General features: G+C 41.8%; 1 protein-coding gene across 1 annotated transcript in view; it reads left to right on the top strand.

The window, feature by feature from the left end:
• SCUBE1 (signal peptide, CUB domain and EGF like domain containing 1) overlaps positions 1-19,051 on the top strand; it is a 175,581-nt gene that overhangs the window by 118,327 nt on the left and 38,203 nt on the right. The window contains exon 9 of the mRNA XM_018083692.2: positions 11,082-11,204. Coding sequence (XP_017939181.2) covers positions 11,082-11,204 — 123 coding nt within the window. The remainder of the gene's footprint in view (positions 1-11,081; positions 11,205-19,051) is intronic.

The following is a 19,051-nucleotide window of genomic DNA, read 5'->3' on the forward strand; positions in this document are numbered from 1 at the left end:
ATCCTCAGGCCTTTGTAGAGACCACACCTTCTGTGACTATTCATTTGATCCCCATATTGTCCCTGCTGTGGATACCTAACAAGAATGTCTGTCCTCTCTCCTCTGCGTCAGCTCTCAGTGGGCATTACATTTGATTTTGGGCCTTTTACTTCTCTCAGGAATCCCTCAGTGAGCTGTGTCAGAAGAATAGGTGAGCCCAAGGAAAAAATAAGCACAGCATCCTTTGTTAATTCCTGATGGGATTAGAGGTCTTACATCATATGGCTGAGCTATTTGTACAAGCTTTAAGATATGTGCACTGGGAAATAACATGGAGCAGCTGGCACCCTTTGAACTCATATCTTATCACAATAAGGACATGGAAATAGTCTAATCCCAACCTACAGGGCATCCACTTTACCTGCCTGGAAAATATCCCTGAACTGGGTTATCCTTCCCACTTCCCTTCGGGGTCTAACCAGTGAGGAACAACGTGACTCTTCTTGAGCTCAGTAAGAGAAACAAAATATAAGGAAAAAGGTGGATGTTACTGCAGTGGTGCAAAGAGGCCTCTGTTCTCCACTCACGTGTGACAGTCAATGCAGGACAAAATCTCAGTCCCTCTCTGGTTTTCTTCTCCCTCCTGTGTCCCTCACTCTGAAAAGCACTCTACTCCAGAGGAATCAGACTTCCCTGATTTTTTATCATCAGCAGGCCATAGCCTGTCTGTCAAAGCCAGTCCACAAGTGTCCAGAGTCAGGGGATAGAATTGTAGAAGTTAGTTATTAAAGTGTGTTTTGTCTTTTAACAACTCTTAAGTGTTTACTGAAGTGGTTTATTCTGAGCCATTCTTTGTCCCTGATGGTTTTCTCCCTGCTTCTCATCAACTTAAGCCAAGAGTAAACTTCCCAATAGTCAAATCAAGATCTAGTTTTCATAATTCATTATAAGCAACTCTGCTTCCATCAGACTCCTTACATGATTCTGCTTTCAAGCTACAACTTACCCTCCCAGTGTTTGTAACTAGAAATAAGTGCATGTTCAAATATAAACACCATTTGAGTTTGCTTCTGTGCACATGTAAGCAAAGAGCTATCAGAAAATAGATCAGATGAAATCACAAGCCACTAGAGCCATGTAGCAAAACAAAAAATACCTTTACCCTCTCCATGCTGAGCAAAAGGCAAATACAAATCTTGTGGCTGAGGTCTGTCTTTTATCCTAAAAACAAAATAAAAAATAAATATAAGGGACAAAACCAGTAATTTGCTAAATATGTATGATGCACAGATTAAATGTGCAATTAAATGTTCAGTTAAAATGGCTGAGCTTTCTTTAAATTGCCTTCTGACAAACAAGTTCTGACCATTCTCCAGTGCTTCTGCATAGTTGAAGAGTTTTGGGATCCCATTCTTTTTTCAGGAAGCAAGCAAGGAAGCCTTCTTGGTAAAGGCTGATTTGTGTGAATCTCCTCAGCTGCTTTACAGCAACCAACAGGTTTTCTGGGAAGATTTTGCAGCAGCAAAAATACTCCTCTTTTTTTGACAAAACCCATATGATTAAGAAAATAGAGGCATTTGTGCCAAACAGGCAGCCAAAGGCAGTGATTTAACACTGTGAAACAATAGATGTGGCTGCCTAACCAAAGGAAAAGGTAAGAAAAGCAGCATTAAATGAGAGGAAAATTGGGAATTTTGTAATGAAAACAGTGGTCCTGTTCAATGCTTAGGTACTGGCAAGACTTTCTGAGAACATACACTTTTGTGACCTCTTTGGGAAAGCCCTGAAAAGACCTCCTATAGTTATAGTGTGACCCACTAGATGCTTCCACAGGGAATTTTTTGGCATATGAATCAACCCTGTGCATGTTGCAGAGATAACAGGTAGACTTGTAGTTGCTGAAAGGGGACACAAAGAGAATTGATTCGATAGGAATGACAAAGGAAAGACTAAAGCCAAGAGGGAATATTAAATGACAGAGGCAGTTTGGGGGTTATTTTTGGTTTGACAGGACTCTAAGCAAGATGTGAGACCATGTCTGTCCAAAAAAAAAAAACCCTCATAAAGATCAGGATTGAAGGAGGGAAAACTTGAGTGACTGATGGAAGGGCAGTAGTCAAGTTCAATTTATCACAAGAGCTGCTTGTTTTAGAAGAGATGGACAGGACCAGAAAATTGGACCAGAGCACGAGCTCCCAGGTAGCTGCAAAAACACCTTCAGTGTTTTTAATCTTTGCTTCTTTAATCAAACGTGGATTAAAGAAGCAAACATTAAGGCCTGTCTGCAGCAGCCTTATTGCTGAGGCTGCAGTCATTTTATGCTGTTACATTGATTTTATCCAGGTCTCAAGACAAAGAACATACAAGATCAGTCCAGCCTGAGGAAGACAGGAGCAGCATCCAGCTGCAGCAGCTCAGTGGGAAGCTCTGTGTCATGTCCAGTGAGGGAGCCACAGTCATCTGCTGCCCTGGAAACAGCTGCTTCAAGCCCTCCTAAGACTGGGAAATTAGATTTCTAATTTTTCCCCGCTTTTTATAAAGGAAACAGGGAGTGGAGTGTTGTTGGTGCACTGTAAGGTGATAAAGCGTCTGAGTTGAGGGGCAGAGGGGAATACAGAAAGAGGAGAAGGCTCAGCCAAGTTTGGGGTGAAACCATAAATAGTGGAGATGTTGGAGAGATAGAAAGATGCTGGTGAGCAGCAGAAAATGAGTGAATGAATGGGGCCTGGGGGAGGAAGAGGTAGAAAACTCCTGATGGTCAGAAGCCTGGTGAGGGGATCAGAAAAATGAGCAGTTGGACACTCACTGGTGGGATGTTGACTGAATTTTTAGATTTATAGGCATAATTTGATTCAGACTTTCTAAGAGACACTTAAAGTTCCAGGCCACCGTGACCAAAAATCAATTTATAAAAAAAGGAAATAAATGCAGATTTTAGCCACCAACACGGTTGAAATTTGTCAGAAAGAAGAAAAGGGAAGACCAAAAAAAAAAAGAGAATGGAAAGCAGAATCCTTCTTGTTGCTGCAAATTTATTTAATCCAGAATATGTGTGAAACTTTCACTGCCCCTTCCTTATTTTTGAGGGAATTGCCTTTTAGTTTTGGTTGGGGTTTTTTTTTGGCTTAAAGACATACAATTCATTTGTCTGCTGTAGACTTGTTCATGACAGACAAATATAATATAACAAATTATCTTCCATTAAAAAATTGCAGACTTGGGTCAGCTGCCATGTAACTCGCTGAGTTTCAGTCCCTCCCAAGGGTTCCATCTATCCCCACAAAATAAATTCATGTGTACTAAGTTAGGGGGGTTTTTTCATGACTAGGCAATATCCCTGTTCCCTAGAAACTTGCAGTTGTTATTTGTCTTTGTGAACCTCCCCTTTGAAAATGCCAAATCCTTTAAATTAATGCTTCAGAGGGTCATATTTTGCATTTCAGTTGTTGAAAAGACCTTGCATTTATTCAACAATATAAAGCCCCCTGAGGATCAACAACCACAGTGCATTTTGGAAAAGTGGGCTGTGCTTTCTGTTACTTGGGACTCACATAATGTTACTTGACTGCTCACATAATCAAAGCTACCAGCATTCAAAATTTACAGTATTTTGTCATTCTTTTATCTCTGCCTTTTTCCCCATAAAATACAGATTTTATATGATTTTTAATATGATCATCAACCCTCTCAGTGATGTATCTGCCTTCCCTGGTACAGAACAGATCCCTGGTTGGTTGAAGCAGTGCCTTCAAAAAGTTTTGGAGGGTTAATTTTTGGTCAGCAGCCAAATTTCTTTGATTCATTAAGAGTCTTGAGGCATCTGAATTACCGTGGGCTAATTGTATTCAACTGCCCCTTTCAGCAGGAGTAGCTTTATCACAGGAAAGCTGGCACAGTTTCACTGGCACTTCAGAGGGAGCATCACTACCTACAACTGTCTTCAGTACCAATTTTATTTTTAAATTTTATTTTAATTAAGACAAACATGTTTTTAGAAGCAAACTGAGGTCCTTGGAAATAAGACACGGCTTTCCCGAGCAGGTAAGAATTCCAAGAAGGTAAATGAAGACAAATATGAATAAATGTAAAGTGAGTTAATGCACTAAATCTGGGGATTCTTGTGTCTTGTAGTCCAGCAGTGCACAGCTCACTCGCTCCTGTGCTCTGCATTGAGATTACACAGCAAAATTAAATAAAGAGCAGGGCCTTGGGGTTTTTTTAGTGAGATCTAGTGCAGAGAAAATGCCCAGGGATATCAGTCCCTCGAGTTTTGTCTGGTTTATTCCTTAAGAAACAGTGAATTAACTCCTTTTACTGTTGCTGTTGTGTGTAATCTTCAGCAACCCACAGAGTTCTTCTGCCTCAGCTCTTCCTGCATAAAATACACCTACAACTATTATGGTCATGGTGGCTGTGTGAATTATCAGGGTAGATAAGTAGGCAGCCCAAGGTATTTGCACAATTCTTTACCACCATTTTAACCACAGCCCCCAGATCTGCACACTTATTTCTTTCTCCCTTTCCTGTGTTTTATAAAAAGCATTTTGGTTGCTCAAAACATTACAGTAGGAGGAAAACTAGTTTTATTTTCTGGGATTCCTATGGCTTTTTTTTTTTTTTCTCTTTTTGAGGGGGTGGGATGGAGGTGCAGGGGTGGTTTTAGCATTTAGCTCAGCCTAGACAGTAAAAGACCATCAGTCTGTTCCTTTATGTCTCCAGTCCACTTCACATTCTGGTGTCACAGCCTCAGACAGCTCACACTGTTTGGGTTCATAGCATTGCACTAACATGTTTTTAGGTTGAGAAAAGAATTCAGTGTTCAGCAAAAAAATTTAAATGAAAATCCTTTCTTTTCACATTAGATTTAGTAAATCCCCTTCCCTTTTACAGCTGAGAACTCTGGCCCTAACCTATTCTGACAGCTTTCCTGAGTTTTTCCACTTTCGAAGGTTTTTGTGTTTTATAAATCTAATTAACTGTAATAAGAAAATAATAGGACATAATGTTTGTTTTACAAGGTGATTGATCTCTTGGCAGCCTGGCAGACTCTTTTATTGATTGGTTGGTGGATAATGTCAGAGTGGATATGTCCTGGAGGAGAATAGCTGACACCTAAATCCATATGTGACAGATTACCATCTGTGTTGGAAGACAGGTTTCTTCGTGAAAATGCAAAGATAACAGGTGAAAATTGAGAAAGTGACATGAGGGAAATGTGTTGAAACCTGCCTCAACCTTTCCATGCTCTGAGAGCATTTACACAAAGCTCTCTGTTTTGTGGGCAGCTTGTTTTCAGGATGAGGGAGATTAAATTTTAATTACACTCATTCCTGTCTGCCCAGTCTAGATTTAATCCTGTTAATTAGGAAAATGCCTTGCCCCACAACCTAGCCATAAAGCTAATTAAACAGAGAATCTTCATTTGCTACTTAGTGGAACTGCAGTTCAGTAATGATTATCATACATTACAGTTAATTAGCACTGTGGGAGGGAAAATGAGGATGTTGTTGAAGCTCAGAACTCAAATTAGAGGTGCTGCAATATATGCCTTATTTCATTTTGCAGCTATCTGATGCAGGGAAGTCACACACTACCCTACCTGCCTCAGGTTCAGGTTTGTGAAAGGAGAGTTAATTAAATGAATCTCTCCTGCAGAAGTGTTGTGCAGGTTTAATGTGATGAAGCTCATAAGCTGCTGGCCTTTGAAATCCTCAAGCAGAAGACACTGCATAAATAGAATTATTCCTGGCTGGAACATGCAGGGCCTGCTGGAGGCAGTGAGCTGTGCAGTCACAGGGAGAGTGGTGGGACAGCAGTTGTGATTCCTGAAGTGAAAGTGGCCATCACAGTTCTGCAGACACTCACAAAATCTGCCAGGGCAAAACCGTGCCAGCTGCTGTATCAAACCATTCAGAAGCCCAAATCAGGAGCTAAAACCAACTGTAATTCCTCTAAATTTACTAATTACTTCGATCCATAATGCTTTGTTCAGTTAGAATAGTCCATTTCAAAGTATTGGTCCATAAAACATCAAGTGATAACTACCAATACCCCATTCTACAGATGAAGGAAAGCAGGGAAGTGTCACACCCTGCCCAAACTGCTGGATAAACCCATTGTAAAACTGGAACTAGGACTAACTCCATGTAAATAAACCCCACAACAGCTGGCTGGATGTTTTCTGGAGGGAACAGCAGAACCTGTGTTCTGCTTTGATTTAGATTTTCTCACAGTGGCACCGAATCCAGTGAGTCTGAGGATATGAAATTATCTTTCTACCTTAACAAGATGTCCCTGGTGAGCATTAAGATGCTACGGAATATTTTGAGTATTGCAAATGTAGCCTGATATCTTATGCCCACCTTAATCCCGAGTTAATGCCTTTCAAGTTTTACTGCAAAGTGACAGGCAGATATCAAAATAATTGCAATCTGAGCATTGGGGGCTCTGTAATATTTGAAAGGTGGAACAACATGTGTTCTGTGGAAGCCATTGCTGATTGCCAACATCAAGGGAACCCACTGAGTTGTGCACTGGGCTTGGATTCAAGTGTGGATGAGTTAGTTTGTTTTTTCTGTTCCTCTATTTCCCCGCCTCTGACACGGGGTTAAAAAGTTTTGTGGCTGCTTTATGAAGTACTCTGTGGTCTGTGTGCATCAAGGAACTTATATCTGTGTCAACAGGGCAACACTGGTTAGGAGGTTTAGGGGACAGTGGTGATTTGTAAAAGCATGAGAAAAGAGAAGGAAAGAAAAGCAAAGGAAGATTGTGAAATCAGGGAATAAGAACAACTTGCAGAAAATACATTTATAATAATATGTGCTGAGTACTGGTAATAGCATTATTAGCCCTAACATGTCATTATTAAAAACAAGAAGGTTATGAAGTTTCTGTAATTAGTTCAGGCTGATCTGGGAGTGTATGATTTTCCTGGAGCTGGGTAGCATTTTAAATCTGCAAAGGATTAGACAGACACAATCAGTTCAAATATTTGTCCAGCCATTGAAAGGAGAATCCTCACTTCCGACTGTGATGAGGCTTTGGAAATCTCCATATCCATCATTGTTCAAGAGCTAAGTGAAGATTGCATGTTGATTACCCTTTCAGTTGCCTTTAAGCAGCTTATGTGAAAGTTCCAAGTCACCCCAAATCCCTAGTTTTTAATTTGTTCCCTGACTTGTATTCAGCAAGGCAAATCTTCGGGAGTTCATATGCACACACGAGTGCATAAATGCACCCTGATCAGAACCAGGCCCTTCCAAATATGAATTACACTGAGCAGAGCTTTAAGTGGAAAAGGAGCAGCCATTCCCATTAATCTTCACGAGGTCATGAAAAGAAAAATAATGGTCTGCCTGTTAACCCGAGTCAAATCGTGACTGTGCAGCTTATCACAGAGCATCTGAGTTCCTGTGCCTTTATTTAAAGCTGAAAAGTTCTATTTAAAGCTGATTCCGCTGCCTCCCTTGTATTTTGAGATCCTCAGAAAACTTCAGGATCATCAATTGCTTTGGAAGTATTTTGTTCAATCCTCCTTCATCCTTCTAAAATCACTGCCCCTTCCATTCTGCTGAAATCAGCTGTCCAGAAGAATATGGACATTTGTGCTGGCTGCATCACTTGGTGTTTGCAGCAGATCAAGAGCTTGTTGTGAGCAAGGTATCATTTAACAATATTCACAGGAGAAATCCTGTGGGATTTCATTGCCAGATGAAAGCCCATCAAACATCCTAGTCTGACATGACCCACACAGTGTCTGATCATTGACCATCAGGACATTTTGTGCACGGCCCCCATGGAGAAATACAGTTTTTTATGTTCTTTTGCATTCCTGAGGATAAAGGGGAGCAGAAGAGCACTGTGGGAAGTTGGAGCCATTCTTCTGCAACCTGGATCATCAGTTGAAAGGGAGCCACTTGAGAACTGTGTTGGGAGACTCAAGGTTTATGACTCCTCTCCAGTCCCAATAACAGTATGGGGATAGTTGACTAAATAATGTCAGAGTTGGTAGAGATACCACAGTGGGTTTCCTCTGTGTTTTTTCTCCCTACAGGACAGGCAGACATGCTTTGCTCTCCGTGAAGTTCAGAGAGGCACTTGACAAAGTTGGGTACCAGTGAGTTTAAAGATAAATGGGGCCTCACCTTCTCACGCAGTGGAATCATTTATTTTCACATGGCTCATAACCCAAATTATTTATAGCTGTGGAAAGAAAAATAGTGGGGATATAGACGTGGTGCAATTCCTGTGAACCAGTTAGACATGATACTGCTCTCTTCCAAGTGAAATGCAGCCATGCACTGCTCTCCACAGAGTGAAATAATTTTTACATGCCTTGTCAGTCTCGCTATGGTCATGGAAAGAAATACAGTGAAAGCAGAGACGTTGGCACTGTTTATGTTATTTAGAATGTTTTTGCAGCTAACAGTTTTGACCTCTATTCTGTTTTGATGGTCCTGGTTTCAAAAGGTCACGTCATGTTTTCCAGTTAGAAGAAATGTATAAATACTTTCTTTTCCTGTGGACTCTCCCAGGTTTTACCCAGGTCCTGGTTCTGAATTACTCCGAAGACTTGCTGGTGTAGAACTGATATGCTGCATTGTCAGTGGAATTACAATTGTTAGCAGCCTAAAATCTACCCTCTCATGCCAGCAGGGTTTCATTTTTGCCCCTTCTGGTCTTCAGAGACCCTGAAAAGAAAGTCAGTGAGACTGGAATTTGGAATTTAACATGTGAAATGCAGGGGCCATCATTTAAAACATCAATCGTTACTCCAGAATGATGTTTGACAGGCTGCAAGTAATTTCTGCTTCAAGCAGGCTCAGGCAGCAGAGTAGCCCAAAGGTCATGTTGTTCTTATCACAGGGTAAAAGATATCTTCTTCATGATGGATGACTGCTCTGTGTGCATATGATGCATAACATATTAGTAATTTTAATTCACAATTCCATTTGTCCAACAGTTTTGTCAGGGCAAGCTAAACTGTGGTTAGGTTACACCTGTGCTGTGCAAAAGGATGGGACCTTTTGTGGTAATCCATCATAAGACCCTCAACACAGTCCCAAGTTGCACAAGCTGGAGCTCCTATCAAATCACTCCTACAAGTGGAAATGCCAACATGCAGGAATTGGGCCAAAAAGTCCTGTTTTCAGTGCTTTTTCACTGCTGATCTTGAGCTGTGCAGGTGATCAGAGCTGAAAACAAGTGGGTTTCTGCCTCCAGTCTCACAGGATTACGTAGAGACACCCTCAGCCTGTTCTTTGCAGATGTATCAGGTTGGGAGCCCAGGGCTGTCTGTTCTTGGCTGGCCAAATCCCCAGAGCTGGAGGACCACAGACAACAAACATGACTCCTGATGTCTGATCACTTTGAGAACTTTGTTGCCTGAGACATAAAGATTTGGGCAGGCTTGTGCAAAGCTCTCAGGGTGTGATATCCCCACAGCTGCTGCCTACAGTTTACACTCATTCTTTTAACAGGACTCTATGCCAAAACCTCTCCTCTGCACAAGCAGACACAAAAGTAATAAGCAGCAGTATCAGTTCAGAGGGTCTCAGAGCAAGTTTCCTCTTTGCCACAAATGCAACTTGTAAGAAAACCTTTATAACAACATACAGTTGTTCTTGCTTATCTGAGTGCTGAGCATATTTGTGTCAATGTGCTTGCAGCAAAGGGCTCTTCAGAATTGTGGGCTGAATTTGCCTCTCTGGATTTGCTGTTAGAATTTTCAGGCTTACCACCCCACTCCTCTTGCTGCTGTTTATATTTTACGTGCAGAGAGGTGATAAGAGCCATGCCACTCTCCCGTGTTGGTAATCATGTGTTTCCAATAATTAGCTAATGACTTCCACTAAGAGTCGCCCTGAATTCAAATAATTTTTAAAACACGTCCTTCATTCACCATCATCATGCTGGTTTTGATAAATTTCCACCTCCACATATTGGATCTTTTGGCATCTAGATTTACACTTTGCAAGATTGGCTTTTTAGATGGCCAGCTGTTACCTGAAAATTTCAAAGCTCTTACAGCAAGAGGCTTTTCGAGAGGAAACATCACTCTCCACATCTTGTTTTCACTTCCAGAAGTGGGCAGCCAAGGCTTGATGTCTTGTTACTTCTTCACTGTATGCATTCATAAAAAGAGCTATTTTTTGGCACTGTTCTTCTCTTGGGAAAAAAAAAAAAAGATTACCTTTTTTCTTTTTCAAATAAACATGGATCCATGGCTTTATGGTTGGAAAGATGCTCTGTATTTCAAATGAGGTTTTGTGGCCTCTCATATACTTACTGCACAACCTTTTATGGGTTGGAAAAGGGACTGGTCATTCCAGTTCTTCAGCACCTTTGGGAGAAGTTAAAAGGTGCAGGAAGTAGAATTGCCTGTGTGAAATTAAGAACAAAGGTCTTTTCAAGGTCATCAGTGCACTTCATAATCATTATTTAAAGTCAGAGCCATTGATCCTGTCCTTCATACATATAAATATATGTATATTTATATATATATATGTGGCTTTCAAATAAAGGCAGTAGGTGCTCTGCCTTCAGAAGCAACATTTGACATGTTAGTTGCTCTTCTGTTATACCAAGTGAGAAAAGTTAGACACACGAAAATGGGTGTCACTGAATAATGGACAAACTAGCACATAATGCTAATTCTGAAAAAATCCTTACATTTGTTTATGTAGGCATTTTTTTCAGAATTCAAATATGGTTTACTTTATGTTTGTTATTATTTCAGTTTTTTTCCTTGTGTTCTTGGGTTTTGATAGTTCCTGTACAAAGTAAAGGACTCACATCTTACACAGGTTGAAGTCTTCTGTCAGGCAGACCCACTCCATCTGCAGAGGAGCTTCTCTGAATGCTCCTTAACATCAAAATACCTCAACTTTGTTGAGTTTCAGCTCTGGGGGACATAACCTGTGTCTCCTGAACAACTCAGCTCGTGGCTCTCTTGTGAGCCTTGTGAGACAGGTTTGGGAAGGGACACACCTGACCAGCCTGGTTCCTAACAGGGACAGCCTCTTTGGGGGTCTGAGTAAATTCCTGTACTCCTGCCCTGGATTGCTGTAGAGAGCTGAAGTTTTGCTGTTTGTTCTTGGCAGATATCGATGAGTGCTTGGTGAACAACGGGGGCTGTGACCATTTCTGCAGAAACACAGTTGGCAGCTTCGAGTGCAGCTGCCAGAAAGGCTACAAACTGCTCACAGATGAAAGGACCTGCCAAGGTAATGCTTCATTTACTTTGCTCTTTGTATAATGAGGATGTTGTTTCCAGGGGATTTTTTTTTTTTTGTAATTAATTCATTTGTACTGTAGGTTTTCATGATGCTGTCACAGGAAGTAGGGTTAGGAAAGACCTACAAGATTTCCATTTTCTGAGGTGGGGTTAGAAGATTGCTGGAAATGTCTTGTTTCAATGTTTTTAGTAGCAGAAATGCCAGTGTCCTGTTGAAGTGTAAAAATCCAAGTGGCATCATGGAATAGCCTCAGGCAAAGAGCCTTATGTTCAAATCCTCTAATTTGCTATGATCTTAATGGGACAGAGGCTTATCTTACTTAGACCAGGGTTGTTTAGAGTAACAAACTGGAATAGAGCATTTGCAAGGTTTAAACTGAAAAAAAAAGAGTCTAATTTGTGAGCTCACAAATTAGAGCAGAAACTGTTTGTGGGGGGATAATGGTGGTGTTTTGTGGGAATTCAAATGAAGTGTGGCTTATATCCTCTGCTGTGCGTGTCATGATTTGTTATCTAAGTAATATGATGTTATTTATTCTATGGCTAATTAAGTGCACAACTGTTTCCAGGTACTAACCATGTACCTTTGGAGTAATGATGCTTGAAGCATTTGAGCTCTTTAAAAAAACCCTGGAAAAGGCTATGAAGATGAGCATCAATAGAGAGAGAAGAGGAAGCAGGATATATTCAATTAAAATTTTATTAATCCATGATAATTTGCAGGGGGTTTTGAACATGCAGAAGTCCAAAACAGTGTTAGTATTTTAGAGTTTCTTTGTTCATCCACAAAAGAGAAACCAGGGTCTGAAGATACATAATGCCATTCAAAAATTTTTCCATTGCTTTTCGTTGGTTCTTCCATCCACCATCTGGGAATGCTTCTCCACCCTGATTGTGGGATTAGGCACAAAGGAGTCAGGGAAAGGTTGATTTCAAGCTGGACAGGATGGGAAGAGCTCAGAGTAGCACAGGTTGGGCAGAAATAACATGGTAGGATCATGTCAGACAAGGGTAAGTTGTCAGGTTTTGTTTTACCTGCTAAAAAGGGGAAAAAATGTTAAAAAGAAACTTCTTGATGTATTTAGAGATAGTCAGGAATACCTTCTGGTCCATGAATTTCACGAGCCATGACGTGCTCTCACTGTGGTGTCAGTCAGAGGTTTCACCACTGAATTAATTGCAATTACACCAGTGAAAAATTCAAAGAGAAAAGTTAGTAGTAATAGGTTTTGAAAGCTCCCTGTAAACAATCAGGTTTCTGTCATGACAATGGAAATCTGGAAGCAGCTCTGTAAATGTGGTTCCAGTGAGTTTTGTTTCCTCCTGTGCCTGGGCTACGGAATGAGTGAGTCTCTTGGAACAACAAATACCCTGCAAGGACTAAAGCAGTGGCTGGTCTTCTTCTGTCCCTCCTGTGATCAGACATGGAAGTATCAGCCTGGTCTGGCCATCCTGCTGTTCCCGTTGTCCATGAGGAAGGGCAGGCACTCTGTCTGGCCTCTACATGATACTCTGACTGATTGGTAAACTGCAGTTTATCTGTTGCTGTAACAGATTAGTGCAAGCCCAGAGAATTTTGGGGCTGGGCAAGTTCTCCCAGTCCCAGAAAGGCTGGTTCTTCACAGGGGAGGACAAAGTCGTTTCCTGTTAGAAGTCTGAGGTATTTGGGCCCCAGAGACTGATTACAGCAGCCGTGGTGGGATGCCTGCTTTGTGGAGGGAGCACTGTGATAATTCAGTTCCTGCGTGGTGCTTAAGGTGATAATTGGTGACTCATGCAGTCAGTGCTAATAAAGAGAGAAGGGAAGTGAATATAGAGCAAGAAATCACTGATGTGTGAATCACCTGTACTTTGCTGCTTCTGCTACAAAGAGAGTATAGTTAGGGGAAGTGGTTGTGGTTATTAATGACAGGTCTGACAGAAAACTGTGCTTTGGGGTTAGTGACTCTTTTGGGATATAAATCATGCACGGGTTTTTTTAACAGCCAGTCAACACTGACCATAGAACATTAATGAGAGATTCAGGGAAATTTATTTTAGGCATATTAGCCTTTCCAGTGCTTGAAATAGAAAAGTCTAATTTGTGTTTATAAAAGATGCTGTTGTTCATGTTACATCTGTTGTTTTGATTCATAATAGAGTTTCTATGATTTATGGTCTTTCTGTCTACATTGCCTTTCTCCTCTGGTTTTCTTTTTCTTTTTTTTTTTTTTTAAATAAAGATTTCTTTCTGTTACTAATCAACATGTTTACAAAATAGTCACTTAGGACTGTAGAAGTGTGCATTGTTGGGGACTGAGTCCTCTTTAGTTCAGATGGTCCCTCTTGTGTATAGAACGTTCATCTCCAAATGTGTTCAATATTAACAGCAAGGAACAGATTCTACTAACCTCAGGCAAAATGCCCATGGAAACAGCTGGTAAGCTTGCCCTTTTACAACCTGCAGAACCCCTGGATAAGGCTTTGAACATTATTCACAGGAAGTAATCAGTGAAGAGCAAAGCCACGGAGATATAGTTCACGTTAGCAACATTTTTCAAACAATATGTTGGAAAATACGAGCAAGCTGTTGCTGCATGAGTTTATTTGTATCATCATTAACTTCAGCACAAGGCAATTTTACATGTTTCAGTAAAAAAGCTCCTCCATACACCCTGTGAAATTCTGAAGTTGTCCCACCTCACCTAATTTCCTTGATGTCCTTTCTTTGTAGACCTCAGAGCTGACTTGGAGGTTACAGGGAAATTGTATCAGTCTCAGTCTTTGTTCTGGTTGTTTGCAGAGCCCCCACCCCATCATGCCAAATGCCTTACACACATTCATCCTCTCTGTGAAGAGGAAAGTATTTCTCTTTCGGTTTTTAGGCAGGAAGGGTGAAGCCAAATACAGCAGCTTGCCTAAGATCACACGTGTGAATGCCTGGGCTGCCCGGGGAAGAAACCTCCAGGTTTTGTGAATCTGCCTTCTGTGAATTTGCCCATTACAAGGTAGTTTTTTTTTTTTCTTTTCTGTTGTTGCTCATATCCCTAAATGAAAATCCACTGATTTTTCAGGAACTCTGCTTACTTGGTGCCACCCTGAACGTAGAGTGCTTGTGTAAGAAGCCCTTGCTTTTGCAAAGGGCCTTAAAATGTCCTGCATTTGTCTGTTTACAGCCAAACCATTTTTAGCCCTGGCTGCAAAGAAAACCATTGTCAATCAGAGATTACTCCCGCTAGGGAGTGGTTCTCACGCCGTGGCTCCTTGTTAGACAAGGAGAATGTGGGGGGTTCCCTTCCTTTCCCCTCCCCTGCATTCCAGCCATTTAAAAGGAAACTTATTTCTAACCCAGAAGGTGAAAAATCCACATTGCCCTGCCAGTAATATCGTGGAGACTGATGCTGCTTTCCCAGAGTCTCTTTTTTAACCTAGACTTAAAAATAGATTTTTTTTTCCTCCTTTGACAGTGAAATCACCATATGACAATGCAGCTTTATTTTAATTGATCCCTTAAGTCTAAGGTATTGTAAATTCTAGGACACAGGAAGAAATAGTTGGATCTGTTTATATAAACTTAGCAAAACTGGTCTGCCTCTCCTTTGAACATGTAATAAAAATAACATAGCTACATTTATAGCAAGGAGAACTTGTGTTTGTAACCTTTTTGGTAATTAATAGAAGGACAACAACTCAGATCACTTTTAGAATGACATCAGCAACAAGCAAACAGGCGAGACTCGCTGCAGTGAAATGAAGCTGCAATGAATGTGTGTAAACTCAGACATAATTACCTTAATCCTCAGCCAATATGAGTTTTAAAGCCAGTTAACTTAATTGCTTATTCAGTTCCTGTTTGTTGTGCAGTGATCTCGAAAAAAGATCAACAATAAGCAGCCTCTCTGCTCCACTCAAGTTCAAGCTTCATTAAGCACCCAGAAAAATGTGTGAAATTCTATCATAAATAATTTTCTCTTCCTGCTCTAGGAATTGCTTTTTGCAAAGCAAGACGGTGACAGACAGCACACACGTTTGTCATAAATTTCTCCAGGGAGTGGTAGAGATGGAAAGATGTATTACCTTGAGGAAAAAAAAAAAAGTGTGCTTTTAGTGGGAACATCCAGTGATCAACATGTAATGCTCGAGTCTGCTCAGCCCACACTCACCCTCTGCCTCTCACCACCTCTGTCCAAAACAGAGACAAATCCTTCTACGCTGAGGAGTTTGAACTTTTGCAGGGGGCAGTTCAAGGCAGTTCAATGATTTTTTGAATCATTCTAGTCCACTTACAGCTTCCACAGAAGGCTGAAGTGGAGCTTGGTGATTGCAAGAGCTCCCAGCCATGATGTTCAGACACGAAGGAGCCTTTTCACCAACCATTTGAATTGATACAGACACTGTAATAAAAGGACATGACTGTCCTCTGGGGCATGTGGAATACCTGCATGGCATTTTTGGGGCTTCTCTAAGGCCACAGGAGACGTTTTTTATGTGCTTTGAGGTATTGCCTGTTTGACTGTTGGTTATTCTTTGTTCCCTTCCTACCAGATTTTAAACAAATGCATTGACTCTTCTGTAGGTAGGCACTGGAACACAGGGTCTCACAGTCTGCTCTGGGTAGTGCTGATGTCTGCCCAAGGGAAATTCAGTGATGCCTGTTTGTAGAGCAGGAAATCCCAAAGAGCATTTGCCCCCTTGCTTCGTGGATATTGAATTTTCCCTCCAGTGATTTTCTGTGGGCACATTCTGTTATTTAATACTACAAAGGTATCCAGTAGAAGTCCAGGTACAGCTGATTTGAGGTGTTTTTCTCTCTAATTACAAGAGATAGGTTACAGGATATACTTATTATCTCTAGCCATCCACACCTGGTTTTTACTTATGATGTGGAATATTATTCAAACCCAGCCTCAGGCCTTCTGTGTTAACCTGCTGCACCACAGAACTGTAATCCATTCAGTCCTAAAATAACACTGTTAAATGAGAGACTGGCCATTCTTTACTGCCAAATAGCCCTTAGTTCCAGGGAATTTGAGGTGATTAGACCTAGCTGACTCTATGATTGATCTGTTGGTAGAGGGATGCTTTACATAGGGTTCCCAATGCATAATTGTCAAGAGAAGCCTTATTTCATTCCAGAATGAAAGAAACACAGCACCTTGAAAAACACAGTAACTCTCTATGATCCAAGGATCCTGCAGGCCTGGTCTTGAAACAGTGCCATAACATCCACCTTTTCACTTATTTGTGTGAAATATGCCCTATTAGCCTTCCAGGGGTAAGATTTGAATCTCCCAGCATGGTATCTCCATTTTGAAAATGGGTATGAAATGAGGGATTAATCATACAGGGAGGGACAGATAGAAAGTGTTTGTGGGAATTATTTTTGGCCTCCAGAAGCCCATATAAAGATTAGCTACAAAGATCTCACTATGCTCTTCTGTATGGAACCATTGATGGTAAATATGGATGTATAGGACCAGTTTAATCCCAAATAAATCAGTGCATCCACACTGGCAGCACTGAATCACTAGACATCTTTGACACAGAGTAACCAAATTAAAAAGTAAAAATGGCAAAGAGGTTTGCACCCTGGGCTACATGACAGTGACCTGCCACTCACATTTGATCATGTAACCCAGCAAAGCAACTGGCCTGGTCCCAGTCACAGAACCTGATGGAGGTCTCAGGATAAGGATACACCCCTTGCCTTGATTTGTGTAGGACACAGCCACCCATCCAAGAGGACTTAACAAAACACATGCACAGAGGTCAGGGCTGGAGCATCTGCACTGTGGAAACGAAGGACAGGAGTATTCAGCTTTAAAATCCTGAGGAACTTGCTAGGAATGGCAGGACAGAGGACTTTCATGTAATCATTCTGCCAGCTAAGCCAAGCTATCTTTTGACCTCACTTCTGTGGCCCCAGCTGTTCTTGCCCTGAGTTGTAGCTGAGTTACCCTGGTGCAGTCCCAGAGGCTGTGAGGAACATTAAATGGGAAGGAGCTGATTCAAGACTCCAGCTAATCCAGGTCAGTGCTAGAACTGAGCTTTCACATGAGTCATTTTAAAAGACAATGGGCCCCTCAAATTCAGTGCAGTTTGGCCAGCTTTCCAGGGAAGAGTTTTGGAAAGTTTCATTGTTGGTCTACCCCCTCTCTTCCCTTTTCTGCTTCCATTAAATATATGGAAAAGAATGCAAATGTTTAATAAAAATAACATTATTTAGCCTTCCTCTCCTTTCTGGAGAGGCAGTAACATACAGTTTCACAGCCAGATGAGATGGGCACCAGCAGAAATTTTACTGCCTGGTGTGGGTTTTTGTCTTAATATTTAAAATACATTTTTAGCTGAACCCACACAAATCTCTTGCTGAGGTTGTCACCTTCATGGTCAGGACTGAACTGTAGAGGGTGGAGAGCATTATAAGGCCATGAGGCTGCTGCTGCCTGTGTCCTTGTGAGGCAAGTGGATCCCAGAGAGCACGTTTGCTGTCTGGGGTGAGGAGCAAGCAGACTTTAAAGTCCCCTCATGGACTTTTGCCTGAGTCTTCATGTGCATGTGCTGTAAGTTTGAGGTCTTCAGCAGTCAGAAAAAACATGCAGAACTCATTTTGCTCTTACTTATATGAAGGAGAAGGCTGTTGTACTCAGCAGAGTTGCAGTGCTACCACAGTAAAGGAACCTGCTGGTCCTTATTGCCTTGCACCACTTGAATGGGGTGTCAGTGCCACTGTGGGGGTGATTAATGGGAGAGAGGGATGAGGAGACTCAAGCCATTCCCCTGTCAACACTCCTTTGTGTGATACACGTGAAGGAGAGTGATTTTGCCTTGATGCACTCATCCACTCATCCACAGCCCCCAGGGAATGGCTGGAGCTGTGCCAGGGCAGGCTCAGGTTGGATCTCAGGGAAAGGTTCTTCCCCCAGAGGCTGGTTGGGCACTGCCCAGGCTCCCCAGGGCAGTGGGCACAGCCCCAAGGCTGCCAGAGCTGCAGGAGGGTTTGGATGATCCTCTGGGGCACGGGGGGTGACTCTGGGGATGGTCCTGTGCAGGGCCAGGAGTTGGACTGGATGATCCTTGGGGGTCCCTTCCAACTGGGCATATTCTGTGATTCTGTGATCAGATGGCTGTGCTCTGACTTATAAAATACATTGACTTGACAGAGGCTGATTTTCACCCATCCAGCTGAGTCTGGCCCAGGGTGTTTAATTGTGTGGACTCTTGGTATATGAACAGCAGTGCTGGCCCAGGGTGTTTAATTGTGTGGACTCCTGGTATATGAACAGCAGTGCTGGTTCAGTTGCTAATGTAGCTCAAAAACCAGTGAGAATCAGTGGCGTGCTGGAGGAGATACTGGGAGCTGCTTGTGGAAACCAGACTGGCTCACAGAAAGAAAATTCAGGATGATTTCCCTGTCACTGATGATGTTCTCTCCCCGTGCAGATTTTCTCTAAGGCATTCTGTGCCACTGAGCCTTGCAAAAATATCGTGCTTCTGACAAGCACCATATTGCTCCTCGCATCAGATTAAAAAAATACTCTGCTGGGAAGCAACATGTTACACTGTCAATGAAAGGAATACTTTTCAAAATCCTCTCTGTTACACTTGGTGTCAGTGAGACTGTGAATAGTGGTGCGTTTTCTGCCTCTGTGAGAAAAAAAGGGTTGCAGGATCATACCCAGAAACAATAAATGCCCCAGGCATGAAGTAAAAACAGCTCCAGCCAGTACAAGTTTTGTTTGCCAAGTGATAGTATCTGCCGTGTTGGTTGTAGCAATTAAGTCTGCTGAAACATGAAAACAAATACATCCCCCCCACCTCCAGCTCTCCCCTCTGCAGCACAGTGTTTTCATAAGT

This window comes from Manacus vitellinus, unplaced genomic scaffold, assembly GCF_001715985.3.
Source record: "Manacus vitellinus isolate BGI_N305 unplaced genomic scaffold, ASM171598v3 scaffold_66_pilon, whole genome shotgun sequence".
In the NCBI taxonomy this organism is placed as follows: domain Eukaryota; kingdom Metazoa; phylum Chordata; class Aves; order Passeriformes; family Pipridae; genus Manacus; species Manacus vitellinus.